This window comes from Triticum aestivum, chromosome 5D (assembly GCF_018294505.1).
Source record: "Triticum aestivum cultivar Chinese Spring chromosome 5D, IWGSC CS RefSeq v2.1, whole genome shotgun sequence".
NCBI classification, from domain to species: domain Eukaryota; kingdom Viridiplantae; phylum Streptophyta; class Magnoliopsida; order Poales; family Poaceae; genus Triticum; species Triticum aestivum.
In genome coordinates this window covers 511,198,344-511,217,707 of record NC_057808.1, presented here as the reverse complement: position 1 = coordinate 511,217,707, position 19,364 = coordinate 511,198,344, and the positions used below count along the sequence as shown (strand labels likewise).

General features: G+C 46.2%; 2 protein-coding genes across 3 annotated transcripts; both read left to right on the top strand.

Moving 5' to 3' along the window:
* The first annotated feature begins 11,882 nt into the window (after window positions 1-11,882).
* LOC123123331 (lactoylglutathione lyase GLX1) lies at window positions 11,883-14,103 on the top strand. The gene is made up of 9 exons (XM_044543822.1): window positions 11,883-12,138; window positions 12,230-12,416; window positions 12,498-12,622; window positions 12,715-12,779; window positions 12,882-13,094; window positions 13,192-13,239; window positions 13,315-13,422; window positions 13,527-13,667; window positions 13,755-14,103. The coding sequence occupies exons 1-9, from the start codon at window positions 12,021-12,023 to the stop codon at window positions 13,794-13,796; spliced, it is 1,047 nt and encodes a 348-aa protein (XP_044399757.1). The 5' UTR covers window positions 11,883-12,020; the 3' UTR covers window positions 13,797-14,103.
* A 1,371-nt stretch (window positions 14,104-15,474) lies between these two features.
* Window positions 15,475-18,265, top strand: LOC123123330 (probable lactoylglutathione lyase, chloroplastic). 2 transcript variants are annotated; one of them, XM_044543820.1, is made up of 10 exons: window positions 15,476-15,641; window positions 15,997-16,147; window positions 16,268-16,451; window positions 16,540-16,664; window positions 16,785-16,849; window positions 16,986-17,198; window positions 17,292-17,339; window positions 17,498-17,605; window positions 17,702-17,842; window positions 17,921-18,265. In XM_044543820.1, the coding sequence occupies exons 2-10, from the start codon at window positions 16,087-16,089 to the stop codon at window positions 17,975-17,977; spliced, it is 1,002 nt and encodes a 333-aa protein (XP_044399755.1). In that variant the 5' UTR covers window positions 15,476-15,641; window positions 15,997-16,086; the 3' UTR covers window positions 17,978-18,265. The 2 variants fall into 2 exon arrangements, with proteins under 2 accessions (XP_044399754.1, XP_044399755.1); XM_044543819.1 differs by having other exon boundaries at window positions 15,475-15,641; window positions 17,702-18,265.
* The last annotated feature ends 1,099 nt before the right edge of the window (window positions 18,266-19,364 follow it).

The following is a 19,364-nucleotide window of genomic DNA, read 5'->3' as shown; positions in this document are numbered from 1 at the left end:
AGACATGTTGGCATTCCCATGGATCAACTACTTGTCCACTATGCTAGTTACCTCGTTACCGGTATTGTTCTCTTTTCTCGTTACCGTGTTCCGGCATCCCCGTGATCAAATCACAAAGTGTCTGGCCAGACGATGATGGATACCGTAACACCGAGAGGGCTCAGAGATATCTCTCCATCGTCGGAGGAGCAAATCCCAATCTTGAGCTATTAAGTTACTTGACATACTTTTCCATGAACCCGTAAGCCGCCGTAATAGCCACCCAATTACGGATGACGTTTAACAAACCCCAAAGTTCATGAAGCAAGCATGAAGAAACTCGATACTCTCATGGTCTAAGGAATCATGCAAACGTTAACCATCTATGTGTTATTTACCATTAACTTGTGACGAATGAATCTCATAGCATAACATCAATCCGGGTCGATTCAACACAAATGTTCTCTTAACATTGTGCCCTCAAAGTTGCTGGCATAGACATGCCCATGATCAGGAAAACAGAACCATCATGCAACACTTGAGCTAGTCTTAGAGGCCAGACTAAGAATACTTCTTACCGTTTATTATTCCACAGGTGCATATGAGTCTTCCTCCGAGCCTCGTGTTATTGCAGACTCGAGAACCATAGCAGTTATAGCATGGAACATAAACATAATTATGAACTTGGAGATAAATAATATCATTTATTATTGCCTCTAGGGCATATCTCCTACAGACTCCCACTTGCACTAGAGTCAATAATCTAGTTAATGCTAATGCACTTCATGTGGTATAGCCTGATGTCCATCGGATCTGACAACTTCAGCTCCGTGTTTATCTCTGCATATCCTCGAGTTTTCACGCTTTCACAAAATTCATATTTTGTGCGGACTTGGCTTTTATGTATGTGAATCACATGTCGAACCTGGATTCCTCAGACTGAGTTATGGAGAAACTACCTGCAGTAGTGTCCCTGACAAAAGCCATCTTGGAACCATACTAAGTTCATGAATGAACTATATGATTCAACATCTTGTTTGTCGCTTCTAAAGCGTCAACATACTTAGCCATTTGTTATAGAATTCGCCACAGTATCCTGTTGGGAACAATTTCCAACTACCATGCCACCATATTGTGTATTACACAAGACCCTTAACTTAAATCGAAAATCGCATGGAGAAAAGATGAAGACTGTATCGATGTAACATTTTACAACGAACTCTTCATGATCTCCGCTTGCGAGAACACATATCATCGGTACTTACTCTAGTACTCAATGACATCTTTCAGTATTGTCCCACGATCAGTACTTTGATCACCTTAGTATCCATACTCGCAACACCTTGGGAGTATCGGACATATCTGGTTGTTTTACATACCATGGAATACATGATTAATCCAAACACAAAAGTGTGTGGAATCTGCATCATGTATTTTGCTCATCAGTGTTTTGGGACACCGAGTCTTGCAAAAAACTCTTCCATGTGACTCTGGCAAGAATCACTCCTTGGTGGTTTTAAATGCTAAAAGGTTTTAGCACCTTGTCAATATGTATTCATTGCTTAGCCCTATTAGGTAAATCTATCTCCATGGATCATTATGCCTAATATTGAGGCTATTTAGCCTAAGCACTTCATCAAAAAACTATTTTCAAATGAAGTCCTAATTCATGTCAAGAAATTTATTTCCAATTAACAATGTGTCAAGCACACAAGGTTTTTAGGAATATTATTACGCTCCCACTTACTTTCTTGAATTACAAGCATCTTCGTTACCCATTGATGAAGTCAAACCCCTTTGACCATCTCATCAAAGCACGAAGATTCCAACTCCATTTTGCTCTCTTCTGTCCATCGCTGGAACTCTGAAGTTTGCACCCTTACTAGCATCCTCTGGATAGACAAAATGCCTTGGACTATAACACATGCAAGTCCTTGGTTTCATTTCCATCAGATGGAAATCCTATTGTCATCCATGTTACATATCTCATAATTGAAATATGTATTAATTGCTAGTTCAACCCGAACCGACTTTAAGCATCGCTATGATGAAAACAACCTCATTGTAGTCAACTCTTGAACTTGTTATTTCAACAAGTCGAGCTTTATGGATAAAAAAATTATCCGTATCAGTTTTAAGTTCCATAAATATTCGTTGGACTCTAAGTCTTCCGAAAGGTGTATCAAGGTTTTAATCTCGAATCACTTATATGGAAACTAACTCGGGTTGTATTGGCATTTAGCCAATTCCAGAGTCAGGGCCCATCAACGCTTCCTTGTGTATCGTAGGTATAATGTTGTCTAACAACAATATCTCGTTTGCGCGCCTGAGAGGTTTGCACGAGCCTTGCCTACATGGTTCAGCTGCAAGTTCGACCAAAGTTCATACATTTTATTGTAGAGACTTCCGTATTAGTCGCAGTAGGAAACTCTGGAATTACTTCCAATGTCTCTTTCCTTTGATCTGATGACGAAGATACTATTTATCTCGTCGAGTTGCACTATTCTCCCACTTACCTTTTTGAAAGAACCATTCTCTTTAAAAGCACACCGTTTTGCGGCAAAACTATTTTCCTCGGTATAGTGAGGGAGGAATACCCAACATTTTGGTATAACCTACAAAGTAGCACTTGTCTGATTTGGAATAGGTTTGTAACCTTCTACACAAGCCCCATATTCCAAATGTTAAGAAAAGATATAACATGGTTGGGCGTACCATACCATGACTTCATTTCAACAGACCTGATGTAGCTCTTTTCAGTGTAAAAGCCGCAGTCTCTAAAGCATCACTTTAAAACGGATAATGACAAATTTATTTATGTCTTCTTTGACCTTACCATGTCATAAATGTTAGATTACATCTCCACAGACTTTTCACTTGCAGTGGTGTTCCGGGAGGTGCAAGTTATGAAACCCCTTTCACAACTCATCAGACATTCGCTAAACATGTAACTCAAATATTCCTTTGTGCAATCAAATTGCAGAAACATAATTTTCTTGTTACAATAACTTCTACTTCATTTTTGAAAACCTTTTGAATGATTTCAAAAGATCCAGACTTACGTCTCATCAAGTAAATATCCATATATCTACTTGAGTCATTTCTGAAGATAAATAAATCCACCACTAACAACACTTATCGGACTACACACATCAAATGTATGATCACAAATAAGGTTGTTGTTCGTTCCTTATGGCCTGTGAACGGTATTTTAGTCACTTCACTTTTCAGAGGAAAGTTGCAAGTGTCAGATGATTCAAAATCAAAAAAGACTTCAAAATCCATCATAATGGAATTTTCCATGCGGGTTTCTCCAATGTGACCAAATGTAGTGCCACACTTGTGTGGTATTCTTTTAGTCTTGCGACATTTAGCGTCAGTGTTATGGATGTATCATATTACCATCAATATTCATAACATACATCCCATCTTGGATGGAAGCATGGCCCTTCATGTTTTTCATAATACTTAACAACAATTGTTGTTTTTATGAACAACTCTTTTGCAACAAACATTGTGCAATGGGCTAGAGTGTATGAAACTCTAAAATGAATTATGAAAGTAAACCCAGAGGTATTGTATTATTATCAATACTCATAACATACATCTCATTCATAATGAAAGTATGGCCCTTCTGTTATTCATAACATCGAACATAAAAAGTTCTCTTATGAACAACCTTCTTGCAAGATACCTTATGCAATGGGCTAGAGTTTGTAAAACTCTAAATGAATTATGAAAATAAATACAGACGGCAATACACCGATGGAAGGTATAGTAACATTTACTATGTTCCCTGTGTATACCTTAACCTCATTCCTGGCTAGCCTTTTAGGCCATACTAGCTCTTACATTGATTTGTAACAGAATGCAATCGAGCGGGTATCTTTGTGATTAACTCACAATACCCAAGAATTAGTGATTAACATGTTTAACCATAATTCCCAAGAACTATATCTTTGACCAGCCTACTATACATCATAAACTTGTATGACATTCATACATGTGCTGGATATTCCAGTCATCTTTCTTTCCGCCTTTATACTTCTAACAGTTTAACTTTTAGTATTTCTCCTACTCGCAAAAGAAGCACCCAACTTAAGAGTGGCGTTAGCCGCAGACTTCCTAGGCGTGTAAGTCATACTAACACCCTTTGGACACTTCCTTTCTCTTTAAGTTGTTGTTTTATTCACCTTTCATTATATGACAGGCGTTCTTCTGGATCCCTTTCCCAACAGTCAAATGCATAGTAAACACTTTTACTAATACTTGCAAACAAACATTGCTTTGTTTGTATCTGAAAATAATTTTCAGTTCCATGAATATCATATAACTATCCCAACTTTCGAAGTTTGGGTTTCATGGAAGCAAACATATTCCACTTGACCGTAACAGAATTCTAGCTTTTGGATCGAAGGACGAGAGTCACATGATCCATAGCATTAGCGGGAGGATACAGAAAGCATGCGATAGGACAAAGTCCTTCTCGGCACTTTTGAGGACAATCCTCACATTACGTTACCAATCGTAAAGTTTTAACCAGATATTTAACAGCTATTCAATTTTAACAGGGAAGGTGGAAACGCGAGCCATTATTCTACAACTATTTTGCAAGAAACACTTAGACAATGTTCATAATTAATTGCACTGAGAATTAAACATGTTAATTCAACAGTGCGCTCCCACTCAAATCAATATCTCTCATAATTAATTTTGAGTGATACAAGATCCAGACTTCAATTCATCGCCATAGAATCATCATCTCATAACGGGAATTTTAATCGGTAGGCCAACTTGCCGATCACATCTCTATGTGACTCTTGCTCATCTTTCGATGCGTGTGTTCCGAGCTCAGGACGATCATGCCATGAACGTCAAGACAACCAAGTGATCTTGCTGCGAGGTCTGACCTCACCCGCCTCACACTTCTCTAATCGTTCGTACCCATGCATCCATGGCACACCCCGAAAAGATAGGTGCCGTGACGGTGCTACACTTGGGAGAACACTAACTACTTGATATTTTAGTGAGAGATCACCCTAATAAAAAGGCGACTACCGCGCAATCAAGAAGGGTGCATCATAAGGGATAAACATCTCAGGCAATTCATAATAGCATGATATGGTATAGCCCTTTCTGACGGAGAAGTCTTTCATTTCTTCGTCTTCGGCATTCGCGTCGGTGTTCACCTTCATGAAGATTTCCACCACCTTGTCAATGCACCAGATAATATCGCTATCTCCATAGCGGATAAAATAAATGCATTACTTAAGGTTGACACGCAGGTCATTAAAGTGCAATCATATGGCTCCAGTCATAATGCCGAATCATGACACGCAGGTCATGTTAATTACATCATATAGTCATCTCATACATAATCAAATTGAATATGAGCATTGCTATACCACATCACAAGCACATGCAAACCCTCCTGCAAAACCAAGTTAGACGTTTCTAATCGGTTCATGCAAAAACTTGTTTTCCGTGGCTTCTAAGGTTTCGAAACAAACCGAAGCTACCAACGTCCATCATCAAGTATGATTATTCAAGTCGCTAGATTAACTTTGCGGGGTGTATGAAGCACGAGATAATAAAATCTTGAACCCCATACTAAACTTCGTCATACGCATGACCCCCGTGCAGATCATATCTGCAATGCCCTTTCATCTGCGAATTTCATCTTTCTTTTGACTACGGCAGAACCCAAAGAACTGATAGCACTTCCATGATCAATCAGGATCACGGATTGCCAGAACTTTGTAAAATTCCACCATGCTGTCTCGAGATTGAGCAAACGCAAATTCTTGGGAAGCAACAAGAACGTCGGGTAACAGATTTCATCTGTCACCCGCATAAATAATTTTCAGCAATAGATCTCATCTACTCCAAAATTATATTATGCAATACCCATACATCTCCATGTATTCTAGATCGTAACCTGCATCTACGCATAGCACGGCTCTTGATGCCACTGTAGGGTAACGCAGCAGAAAACAAAAAAATTCGACCTACGCACCAGCCCAGGACCACTATGGAGACTGCATACAAGGTTTGATCTTTTTCGTTACCGACTCGTAGCGCAGCGGGAAGTAGAGTCGATGACGATCGGTGGTGCAGATCCCCGCAGCTAGGATTTACAACCTCCCAACCGCGAGGATGTATACCCTCATCTGCTCCTTAGATAGTCCTCCGGGAGGCGGTCGAACAGCCCCCCCGGACGGTGTCGCGGACAGCCCATCAAAGGACCTTCGAAACTCGAATGGTCACTCGGACAACCCTTCGGGAGGACCTTCGAAACTCGGACGGTCACACGGACAGCCCTTCGGGAGGCACTCACAAACTAAGACCGAAACTACGATCTCTCTACAGAGTTGCACACATACGGTGTCATCTATCCGGCAGGGCTTCGCCGTCCAGAACTAGTTCCTGCCGGAACCCAGACAGCCTTACGGCTCTACGAAACTCTTTTCGTGGGAGGGAGAGAAGAAGCCAGATAATGCATGGCATGTGTATGAGAGCAAGGGATGAGTGTGGAGGGCTGCCCCTCCACCTCTATTTATAGGAAATCCCAAGGGGTAGGGTAGTTTAACACAAAAACCCAAAATGCACATGAATGAAGTCCTTCCTCAAGGGCATAAGAGTGAAACCAAGGAACAAGAGGGGCTCCAAGGTGGAGCCCCAAGTGTGGCCGGCCACACCCCTTGGGGGGGCCCCCATGAGGGCCTCCCAATCCATCCATGTCATCCCTAGATCTTTTGAGTAAAGCCCCAAAAGGTGGCTTTCCATAAAATATCCCAAAAGGCACTTTCACTATTCATGACGACATTTTTCAGCGTCCGTTCGAACTGAAAATATTTGTGTGGGCTTAGAACATTTCCAATACCCACCAAAATTATTTTCAACGCGTTCCGAAACAATTCCGGTTTAGTGATTTTCATCTGCGAAAAGCATCTGAAGTGGTTCCGGCAGCTCCGGAGCATATCCGATTATTATCCCGGAAAATTCCAGAAATCTTCCAGAATGATTCTGGCACCCTCCAAGAATTATCAGGCATGTGCCGAAACCAATTTGACTTAATGGTATCCCCTCAAACAACTTTTCAGTTTCATCAAAACTCATCCGATGACCTCTCTCTGCGGAACCTTTTCCGCTGTTCGAAACTTTTCCGGTGTCCGAAACTTTTTCGGTGATTTTCTCTCAGACTCCTTGTCTAGTATTCAGCAGATAGATGACCCTTAAGCGTGTGACCCTATAGGTTCGGTGAAGTATAGACATGACTGGAACCCTTTCCGATCAATGATCAACATCGGAGCCGTGGACACCCATATTGACCCCTATACCCACACGAATAACTATTCGAGTGAACCTCCAGTTGCCGTGTGCTATTCCTGTTGCTTCGCGATATGTTACAAATACCCGAGGTGAGACATGTTGGCATTCCCGTGGATCAACAACTTGTCCACTATGCTAGTTACCTCGTTACCGGTATTGTTCTCTTTTCTCGTTACCGTGTTTCGGCATCCCCGTGATCAAATCACAAAGTGTCTGGCCAGACGATGATGGATACCGTAACACCGGGCCAGAGATATCTCTTCATCGTCGGAGGAGCAAATCCCAATCTTGAGCTATTAAGTTACTTGACATACTTTTCCATGAACCCATAAGCCGCCGTAATAGCCACCCAATTACGGATGACGTTTAACAAACCCCAAAGTTCATGAAGCAAGCATGAAGAAACTCGATACTCTCATGGTCTAAGGAATCATGCAAACGTTAACCATCTATGTGTTATTTACCATTAACTTGTGACGAATGAATCTCATAGCATAACATCAATCCGGGTCGATTCAACACAAATGTTCTCTTAACATTGTGCCCTCAAAGTTGCTGGCATAGACATGCCCATGATCGGGAAAACAGAACCATCATGCAACACTTGAGCTAGTCTTAGAGGCCAGACTAAGAATACTTCTTACCGTTTATTATTCCATACGTGCATATGAGTCTTCCTCCGAGCCTCGTGTTATTGCAGACTCAAGAACCATAGCAGTTATAGCATGGAACGTAAACATAATTATGAACTTGGAGATAAATAATATCATTTATTATTGCCTCTAGGGCATATCTCCTACATGTCAGGGGGAATGATCAAAAACCATACCTCTCTGTTGAAGGCTCTGCCGTATTGTCATCCGCTTTCCTCTTCGAAGATTTGCTTGGCGCGGGCACCGCTCTCCTAGGAGATGCCTCTGGCGCACGTTGAGACGTCGGGCGCCTCCCCTTTGGAGCACGAAATAGTGCGGTGGGTGAGGCGTATTGAGGAAGCTCTTTCGGAGAGGGTGTCTCTTGATTACTTACATGCGAGGCAGGAAGGAGCCCCGGATAATCGGCGATGATGGCCACTTCCGTGCCGTCATAGCTCGTCTGGTAGAATACTCCATCCTCAAGCTCCACAAATATGTCCGGATCCTCTTCGAATCCGGGGTCAAGGTCCCGGTTGTGATCCTCTGGCTGTGGGGCGGGGCTATGGATCCCCTTGGTAACCTTCCGCCATTCCTGTTACAAATGGATGGGTTAATGTCCATTAAAAATGACTCAGGAAGAGGATTGAGTAAAGTGGTGGGATTAGAACTCACCCAGCTAGGAGGATTGTACATGGAAAATCCATCTCGACGTTTAATACGAGTGAATTCCTCTTTCTCCCCTTTGTACAGCTCGGCCAATATTTTGGCCAAAGCGGCGGGGGTGTCCGGACCCTTCCGACCGCAGCGGGAGGCGTCATCTTCCCCATTATAGTGCCACATGGGAAGCCCTCTGTATTGGAGTGGCTGAACCCCGCACACTATGGAATTCGCCATTACCTCGACTATTGATAGTCCGGACTGGGCGAGCATCTTTATCTTGCCCATCAATTGGCGGACTTCCGCGCTATCTTCCTCCTCGAGGCCCCGAGGGCGCCAGCTATGGCGTTTCTTCAACGGAGCGCTTGAAAATTCGGGAAGACCCATTCGGACTGGGTCAGGAAGGGCGACGTCCTCAATATAGAACCACTCGGAAGGCCACTCTTCGGACGCCTTCTTCGGCGTGCCGGACAGGTATCCGGTCCCGGCAACGCGCCATACCTCAGCTTCACCCACTTCGAATATTGATCCCTCTTGGTTACGAGGGACGAGGCAGAATAGTTTCCTCCATAATTCAAAATGGGCCTCACAGCCCAGGAATAGCTCACAAAGAGCAACGTAACCCGCGATGTGCAGGATGGAGGCAGGAGTGAAATTGTGCAGTTGGAGGCCATAATACTCCAGAAGTCCTCGGAGGAACGGGTGGATTGGAAATCCGATGCCTCTTAGCAAGTAGGGGACGAAGCACACTCGTCCCCCTGGATGGATTGGGGAAATTCTCAGCCTGAGCCCCGCCGTTGGAGGAAGTCAATCCTGCTCGAACGGGGACTAGATCCGCGGGCGGAAGGAATCCCTGTGTTTGCAGCTTCACCAGCTGACCGTGGGATACGGAACATCTCTCCCAATCGCCTTTTTGGAGCCGTGCGGACGGGAGGAAGAACTGGGAGCGCTAGCCATGTTGGAATGGTTCCTCCTAGCAAGCTCTGAGGATTTTCCACGTGGTGTGGGACGGATCTGAGATCCAATCTCTTTAAATAGACACTTCTCTTACATAGCCGGGGTGTTATCTGCAAAAAATACCCTGACCTCTCGTATTCGCTCGACACGTGGAAGCTGAAGCCGTGGATGCACAGAAGCCGATGGGTACGACATTAAATGGAAGGCCGAATACAGCTCTTTGAAGTCATCCGAGGAGGAACCCGCCTTGCAATGCCGAAGACAATCTGCGCGTCGGGCATATCGTCATTGGAATCCTGGTTCGGGGGCTACTGAGGGAGTCCTGGACTAAGGGGTCCTCGGGCGTCCGGCCTGTTGGACGTGGGCCGGACTGATGGGCTGTGAAGATACAAGACCGAAGACTCTCACCCATGTCCGGATGGGACTCTCCTTGGCGTGGAAGGCAAGCTTGGCGTCCGGATATGAAGATTCCTTTCTCTGTAACCGACTTTGTACAACCCTAGTCCCCTCCGGTGTCTATATAAACCGGAGGGCTTAGTCCATAGGGACAATCATAATCATACAGGCTAGACTTCTAGGGTTTTAGCCATTACGATCTCGTGGTAGATCAACTTTCGTAATACTCATATTCATCAAGATCAATCAAGCAGGAAGTAGGGTATTACCTCCATAGAGAGGGCCCAAACCTGGGTAAACATCGTGTCCCCTGTCTCCTCTTACCATCGACCTTAACAGCACAGTTTGGGACCCCCTACCCAAGATCCGCCGGTTTTGACACTGACAGCGGCCCCAGCCGGAGAGGCGGCGCCGTCGGGCGGTTGGCGGTGTTCGTAGGGGTGCTGGCCAGCGTGCCTGGCCGCGCGGGGCGGCGGGTGGCTGGTGGAATTCGGCCACGGCGCGAAGTTTCTTCATCAGTTCTGGAGGTTCAAAATCCCTCTCCCTGCCGCCTCTCTCTCTCTCTCACCGTCGGTGGGAGCTAGCGATTTTTTCTCTGGCTCTGGCATTGGTGCGTGCTGGTGGCCAGCTAGGGGACCATGGGAAACCTTGGCCGGTCCGGCCGGCCCGGAGGCGGCAACGCCCAAGGGCGCTGCTTTCCTCCATGGGGACGCAGCCGAGGTCCCCTGCTATCCACCCCGACCCCCGTGCCCGGGTGAAAACCCTTTATCCACTGTGGATTTGACGGCGGCGGCGCCTTGCGCGTCGTGACCTTGCTGGAGGCGTCGTTAGGGAGGCTGGATGTGGTCGGGAGGCTCTGCAGGTGAGGGATTGAGTTGCCTCCTCTTCGTCGTCCGATTCCATGAAGCTCATTCCAAGTAGTTAGGCATGGATCGTGGCGGAGCGGCCGGCTAGGGATATCCCAAATCAAAGTGGTCGCACTATGTTCACCTGTCGATTTGAGGGCGGCATTCTTCCAGCTCTAGGGTGAGCTTCTCGAAATCCCGACGGTGCGGCGCCTACGAGCCATGGCGAGGGGGAAGGGTCCCTCTTCGTGATAGAGAAGGAAGTTGTTGTTCCCCTTCTTCTCTAGGTGTTCCTAGAGCATGGCCATCTTCGAAGGTCGGCTATGCCCTACTCTGCTGCTTCGCTCTGCTACAAATGATCCTAGTGTGGAGTGCTCGGCCTTTGCAAGCTATAATCTTAATTTCCATTTCATTAGCTGCCTGTGGAGGTTGTAGTCAGTGTCTCAATCCAGTGTTCCCCATTGTATCGTTCTGACCGCAATAATTTGGGTTGTTTGTTGTAACTCCTGGCCAGTTGATAGCTTTGTTAATTCAAAGTCGGGCTCTTCGTGAGCATTCGTTCAAAAAAAAACTCCGGATCCATGTCCCCGCCGCCACAAAGTGTACTGTTCCCCCGCCCAAGCCGCCAGGAACAAAGTATGCTTAGTGGAGAGCTATGCCTCGCTTAAATGCTATGACCTAGGCAACATCTAACCCCGCAACCAACACATGCTGTGTTAAATTTAATGGTATGCAACATGTGCAGATGTACACATGGGTTGCGCTTCAGTACATAACCTGCCTATACATGTTGACCGCCGAATACTACACGAATCTCATTATTTATCATGTGGCATCCACGTACCCGGTAGACAGCTAGAAAAACCACTCTCATTGTGGTTTTCCTAGAAAAAATAAATTTCCTAATTGGTAGCAGATATCGCATAACAAGCTAGCAAACTACTTCCTCCGTCCGAAAAAACTTGTTCCAAACTTGTCCTTCAAGTAGATGTATTTAACACAAACTTGATATTAGACACATTCATTTGAAGGACAATCTTTTTCGGACGGAGGGAGTACTAATCTTGCATACGAGGGGAGGTGTCGGCTTCTCACTGGAGCGATGACAGTGGCAGACGGAGCCGGCATTCTCGGCCAGGAAATTAAGTGAGTGAGGATAGATAGCGCGACAAAGCGCCACCAAACACACAAGCACAGCGGACGGCCCAGCTTTGCGACCACGATGAGGGCTCTCCCCATGGCCGTCAGCCGCGGAGCCGTCGCCTGCGCCACCCCGGCCGCCGCCGCCGCAGCCGTCCCCCGGAGATCCATGCTCCTCTCCACCGCTGCCGCAGGCGCAGGTAAGCTCACGTTCCTTCCTCCACGCCGACCGAGAACACGAGCATTGCGTCTGGCTGATTCCGTTCATCTGTTTCTTGCTTCCTGGAATAGCCCTGCAGTCCGACCCCATCAGGCTGATGAGCACGCCCAAGCTCAAGCTCCGCGCCTCCGCCGGCGCCGCGCAGGCCGCGGCCACCTCCTTCTCCAGCAATGACGAGGCCTTCACCTGGGCCAAGAAGGACAACCGGAGGCTCCTCCACGTCGTCTACCGCGTCGGCGACATCAACAAAACCATCAAGTCAGCCAGCAGGCCGTAGTAGCTGCATTGCAACACCGGTGTCGTTCTTCAGCAGAGAATTCTGACGGGTCATGGTTGCAGGTTCTATACAGAGTGCCTCGGCATGAAGCTGCTGAGGAAGCGTGACATACCCGAAGAGAAGTACACCAATGCCTTCCTCGGATACGGCCCCGAGGAGACCAACTTTGCCATCGAGCTCACCTACAGTAATTCTTACTACATGGCACACAGAACAAATGCATTCTCACTGTGATTTTTATCATTGCTAATGTGGACCTGACAACTTATTCATCTGCAGACTACGGGGTTGACTCGTACGATGTCGGAGCGGGGTTCGGTCATTTCGGCATCGCAACTGATGATGTAACACACCATTTCATGAGCCTTTATGATTATTTCGTAACAAGTACGATGCTCTATTTTGAACAATAATGTGCCTTGAACGTTGATGGTTTGTCACCACAGGTGGCCAAAACAGTTGAACTCATAAGGGCAAAGGGAGGCAAGGTGACTAGGGAGCCTGGCCCTGTCAAGGGTGGCAAGACCGTGATTGCGTTTATCGAAGACCCTGACGGATACAAGTTCGAGATCCTAGAGAGGCCAGGGACTCCAGAGCCACTATGCCAAGTGATGCTTCGTGTCGGTGATCTCGACCGAGCCATAAGCTTCTACGAGAAGGTAAGTAGTACCTCACAACTGCTTGTTGGTCTTGACTGTTTTGCGGCTTGTTGTACCTCAGTGGTCACCGTAGTGACATCTGGTTGCTAAATTGTAGGCTTGTGGTATGAAACTACTCCGGAAGCGAGACAACCCTGAATACAAGGTGATCACTATGCTCAATCTATCATTTAATTCCTTGTGAAGCGCCATGTGTTAAACTGGACAAGCTCTTGTGCAGTATACGGTGGCCATGATGGGGTACGGACCTGAAGACCAGAATGCCGTTCTGGAGTTGACCTACAACTATGGTGTCACTGAATATGACAAGGGGAATGCATATGCACAGGTATGGAAGGACATACTCAATTGCATTTGCAGTTCATAGACGATTTGAACCGCCAGTTGTTGTTGCGTCGCTAAGTTCTCGGTATGCTGGGTTTTTTCTGACAGATCGCGATAGGCACCGACGATGTCTACAAGACCGCCGAGGTGGTGAAGCTATCCGGAGGGAAAGTGGTGCGGGAGGCAGGTCCCTTGCCGGGGCTCGGCACCAAGATCACAGCCATCCTGGACCCTGATGGGTGGAAATCGGTATCACCTTCTCACCATCATGCTGATCTTCGGACCATTGATTGCTCACCGGTTTGAGACTTAAATGTTTGTCTATTTGTCATGCAGGTGTTTGTTGACAACATTGACTTTGCCAAAGAACTGGAGTAACCATGTACAGCTTTTTTTTTGCGGGTAACCATGTACAACTTTGACTTTGGAAAGAACCGTAAACATCAACTCTTTACCCTTTTACCATTTTTGTAAACATGAGCGCATAGGCTTTGGGAGAATTTTTTATCTCTGAATAACGACACACGGAGGAGAGGACAACGAGAGCCAACTCCAATTGTATGGATGCCATTTCCCATGGAGAAGTTCAAATTTTATGGGGAAATTTGAGCAAGTTTGAAATGTAGCTCAGAAGAATGTGTTCGGCCAGACCGTAAAAAACAATATGATCCAGGATCATAAACGATATGCCCGCCTCCATAGTGTATAGCAAGTCCTAAAATGGTACTTATGTGATTTTTAATACCAACCATTAAGGAGCGAATGTAGGTATTAGTGGTACATGTACTCCCTCCGTTTCTTTTTAGTCCGCATATAAGGTTTGGTCAAAGTCAAGCTTTGTAGAGTTTGACTAACTTTATATTAAAAAATATAAACATTCACAATATGAAATCAATATTATCAGATGCACCATTAAACGTATGTTCATACTATATAGTTTTAGTATTGTAGATGTTCATATTTTTTTATATAAATTTGGTCAAACTTTGTGCAGTTTGACGTTGACCAAATCTTATATGCGAAGAGCGGAGTAAAAAGAAACGGAGGGAGTATGTATGATTTGACTGGTTTTTAAACACCATGGCATAGTGATAGCACTATATCCATAAATTAATTTGGAAATGTTGCAAGGAAATCTGAAGTCATAGATATCCTTTTGCATCAAAGAAAAGGTATTGCCCATGAGAACATTTCTCATTTACAATACAACCTGAGCAACATTTTAGACAAGATTACTTTCTTAGGGACTAAGCCAACTGGCCAATAAAAGGGGGAGCATATATCGTCTATCAGTTAACCGGAGAATAAGCAATTTATATTCTAGCCCATTTCTTCCTTGCCCTTGAGGTGTGGTTACCAACAAGTTGCCACAATGCCTTGGGTCTAGTATTACCTCAAATCATGCTCAAATAACCCACATTACTCGTCCATGTGACATATAACAAGAGTCGAAATGATAACCGCGACATTGGAAAACAATTCTTATGCAATGGCAATAATAAGTAATATAACATGCAAACAACTAATTGTTGCAACAAAGTGTACCATGATACAACATGCCCTCACTGGTATGTGGGTTGACCACTATTTACTCCACAAAAGTAGTAAATCAGTGCATTCTATCAATATATAAACACAGCTTCCCTGGTTCACCATATATTCCAAACGGACGCGGGCGGACGAAATGGGTCGCCCCATTGGAGTTGCTCTAAGACCTCTGTATCTAAAGGATTCTCGCCACCCGACTTCCGTTGCAAAAGTGAAGGAAGACGTTCGGCCGCGAGATTGCACTAGATCCGATGGCTTGCGACCCGGCCGATCTTTTAAAAACATCCGCCGACTGACGTGTAGCACGTCCTTTATATATAATTAATGAGGCGAGGCAAATTTGAAAAGAAAAAAGAAGTAGGCGGGCACACATGTGAGAAGGGGCCTATATCGCACTAGAAGGATACAGACGGATCCGGCAGGGCCACCACCGTCTTGCCGCGGCCGTGTAATCGTACACGTCGACGCGGGCCGGCAAGTCGGCAAAGGGCGGGCAGGTAGATATTTTGGGTGCCCTCCCCCTGCCCTACGTGCACCCAGTCCCACCCTGCCTCCTTTCGGCACCCACCTGTTGTCGTTGTTGTTGCTAGCCTTCCTTGATCTTCCCACACTCACGACACCCTCCTTCCTCCCCCACGCCGACTCCAACCAGCTCCCTCCTCCCGCTCGCCGCAGGTCAGCTCCCCTCTCCCCTCCCCGTCCCGCGCCAATCTGTGCGGCGCTCCCGCCCGCTATCCCGCTTGACCCGGTCCTCCGCCGCTAGCTTGCGTTCTCATAAGTTTTTACTCTCGTGAGCCTGTACAAGGTTCGCCGCGGCGCTAGTGCCGCTTGTGGTTTTCGAGCTTTTCAGCTTTTTTTGTTAGCCGGCGAGGTATGATCCAGTCCTCACTGGTCTGGTTAGCCTATGCTGCTCGACTGCTCGTTGGTTTCGAGATGTGATGGGTGGGCCCCGCCTGCTAGAGCCGAGTAGCATGTTCAACATTTTTTTAACAGAAAAATATACCTTAATTAATACTGTACATAAAAACAGGGGAAATTGGGCGATAGCAAGAAAGCGCCAGCCACGACAGCGCACGGCGCGCAAGCACACCGGACGGCCCAGCGTCACGCGCCGACGACGATGAGGGTCAGCCGTGGCCCCGTCGCGTGTGCCGCCCTCATGCTCCTCTCCACCGCTGCAGGTGAGCTCATGTGTTCCTTCCTCCATTTCAGCAGGCCCGAACAGCAAAAAAAAAAAAAAAAGAGCGTTGCGTTGCATTTGGTTGATTCCGTTCATTCCTTGCTGCTTCTTCATCCAACAGCTCTGCGGTCGGAGCCGATCAGGCTGAGCAGGAGCGGCGCGCCCAAGCTCCGCGCCTCGGCGGGCGCCGCGCACGCTAATGCCACCTTCTGTAGCAAAGAGGAGGCATTCGCCTGGGCCAAGAAGGACCACCGGAGGCTCCTCCACGTCGTCTACCGCGTCGGCGACATCGACAGGACCATCAAGTCAGTCGGCCGGCCGTAGTACCCGCGATGCACCACCGGTGTGATGTCGTTTTTTACCGGAGGATTCTGACGGGGCCAATGAATGCAGGTTCTACACCGAATGCCTGGGCATGAAGCTGCTGAGGAAGCGTGACATACCCGAAGAGAAGTACACCAATGCTTTCCTCGGATACGGCCGCGAGGACGCCCATTTCGTCGTTGAGCTCACATACAGTTAGTTCTTACTTAGATGCCGTGTCGTACAGTATAAGCACTTTTTTCCCGATAAAGAAGCACATTCTTACTGTAAGTTTATTATCGTTGCTGACGTCGATCGTGGCGATTCGTCTGCAGACTACGGGGTTGACAAGTATGATATTGGAGCGGGGTTCGGTCATTTCGGCATCGCAACCGATGATGTAAGGCACCGTTTCACAAGTCTTTGCAATTGTGTTGTGACAAGTATGGTGCTCTGTTTTTCTTTTGAGAATCAAGTATGGTGCTCTGTTAACACTAATGTAACGTGCCTTGGACCTTTATGATTGGTCACAACAGGTGGCCAAAACGGTTGAAATCATAAGAGCAAAGGGAGGCAAGGTGACAAGGGAGTATGGCACTGTCAAGGGTGGCAAGACCGTGACCGCGTTCATCGAAGACCCCGATGGCTACAAGTTTGAGATCCTTGACAGGCCAGGGACTCGAGAGCCACTATGCCAGGTGATGCTTCGTGTCGGCGACCTCGACCGAGCCATAAGCTTCTATGAGAAGGTAGGCAGCTAAAAATGCTTGTTGTTCATGGCAGTTCAACGGCTTAATGTATCTCAGTGATCACCAGAGTGACTTATTGTCGCAAAATTGTAGGCTTATGGTATGGAACTGCTCCGAAAGCAAGATAACCCTCGAAACAAGGTGATCACTCTGCTCAATCTACTACTCCCTCCAATCCAAATTAATTGTCGTTGATATAACTTTATACTAAAAGAATATACTAAATCAGCAACAATTAATATGGATCGGATGGAGTATCTAATTTCTTGTAAAGCGTGATGTATTAAACTCTGATGCAGTATACGGTGGCGTTGATGGGGTATGGGCCCGAAGACCGGAATGCAGTTGTGGAGCTGACCTACAAGTACGGTGTCGCTAAATATGACAAGGGGAATGCCTATGGTCAGGTATGGATGGATAAACTCCATTGCCTTTGCAATTCGTAGATGATTGGAACCATTGTTGTTGTGTCGCTAAGCTCTCGATATGTTGGTTTTTAACAGATAGCGATAGGCACCGACAATGTCTACAAGACCGCCGAGGTGGTGAAGCTGTCCGGAGGGCAAGTGGTGCGGGAGCCGGGTCCCTTGCCAGGGATCGGCACCAAGATCACATCTGTGCTTGACCCTGATGGGTGGAAAACGGTATTACCTTGCTCCCATCATGCTAGTTCAATTATTGCTCACCGAGCCGAGACTCAAATATGTCTATGTGGCATGCAGGTATTTGTTGACAACATTGACTTCGCCAAAGAATTGGGTAGTCATGCACACCATTGACTTTGCTGAAGAACTGTAAACGTCGACTCTTCGATTTTTACCATCGACGTAAACATGAGTGCACATGCTTTGGGAGAAATTTTAATATTTGAGTAACAACAAATGGGGGAGAGAGCACCGAGAACCAACTCTGATTCTATGGATGCCATTTCCCTTGCAGAAGTTGAGTTTTGATGGGTTTTGAGCATGTTTGAAATGCAAATTCAAAACATTGCAGTTTGTCCGGACCGTAAAAATATATGATATGATCCATAATCAAGAAAAAATTAATATGGTCCTTCGTGAATCTATAGGAACTCCTAAACAGTACTTACATTGTGATTGTAATACCGGCATTTAAACAATCGATTTAGGTAATTATATGGTACATGTGTGTATGATTTGACATTTTTTTAAGGAACACGATGCAGCACTGATAGCACTGTCTCCATGAAATGAGCAACCCAAATTTGGAAATGTTGCAAAGAAATTTGAAGTCGTCGGACTGCTTTATATATCCATGTAGATGTATGTAGTCGCACTCGTTGTCATAGATATAGTTTTTTGCATCAAAGAAAAGGCATTGCATGCGAGAACATTTATTGGTTGCAATAGAAGTTGAGCAACCATGGGGCAAGATTTTTTTTTTTTAGAACAGAGTAGGACGCCTACTCAGAACGGGGCCGTACATTCAGAGAGCATAAGGGAGCGGAGGCTATTCAGAACGTCAGAAATCAGTGTTTGCTCTCCTGTGTTTTTTGTCTCCGTGGCCAGTCCATGGGCCAGTGAGTTTCTGTTCCTCCTCACCTATTTAACACTGCAAGCTGAGAAGGAGGCCATGGCTTTCTTTATGTCCATGATTAGGCCATAATTGGGTGAACGTGTAGGGTTCTTAGCCAACAGTTCTTTCGCGATTCCTTGGTTGTCTGTCTCTAGGGCCACTTTGCCATTGAATAAGCCAGCCAAGGTCTGCAACCCGATTAGAATAGCACGGCCTTCAGCCTCTTCTACACTATGGCACCGGGGCAGTCTCTTACAGACAGACACAAACACAAACCCTCGGAAGTCCCGTGCTACAACTCATGCACTGCTTTCCCCTGTATCGGCTGAGAATGATGCGTCAGTATTCACTTTGGCTACCCCGCGTTCCGGCAGAATCCACCGTCCGTCTGTGTCTTCAGCAGCACGGTCAGGGGGTACATCGCCCCGGGCATAGGAGCCATGGAATGTTTTTGTAACTTTTCCATCCGTCCATTCAGCTGAGTCTGCTGCCTTTCTCAGGTCCTCCTCGTACTGCTTCAAGAACTGCATTGAGCCACCAATTGATTCTCTTCCGTTATTGCGGATGTAGTCTTCTCTCAGGTGCCAGCATCGCCAGATAAGCAATAGAATTTTGGTGCGCATCTCC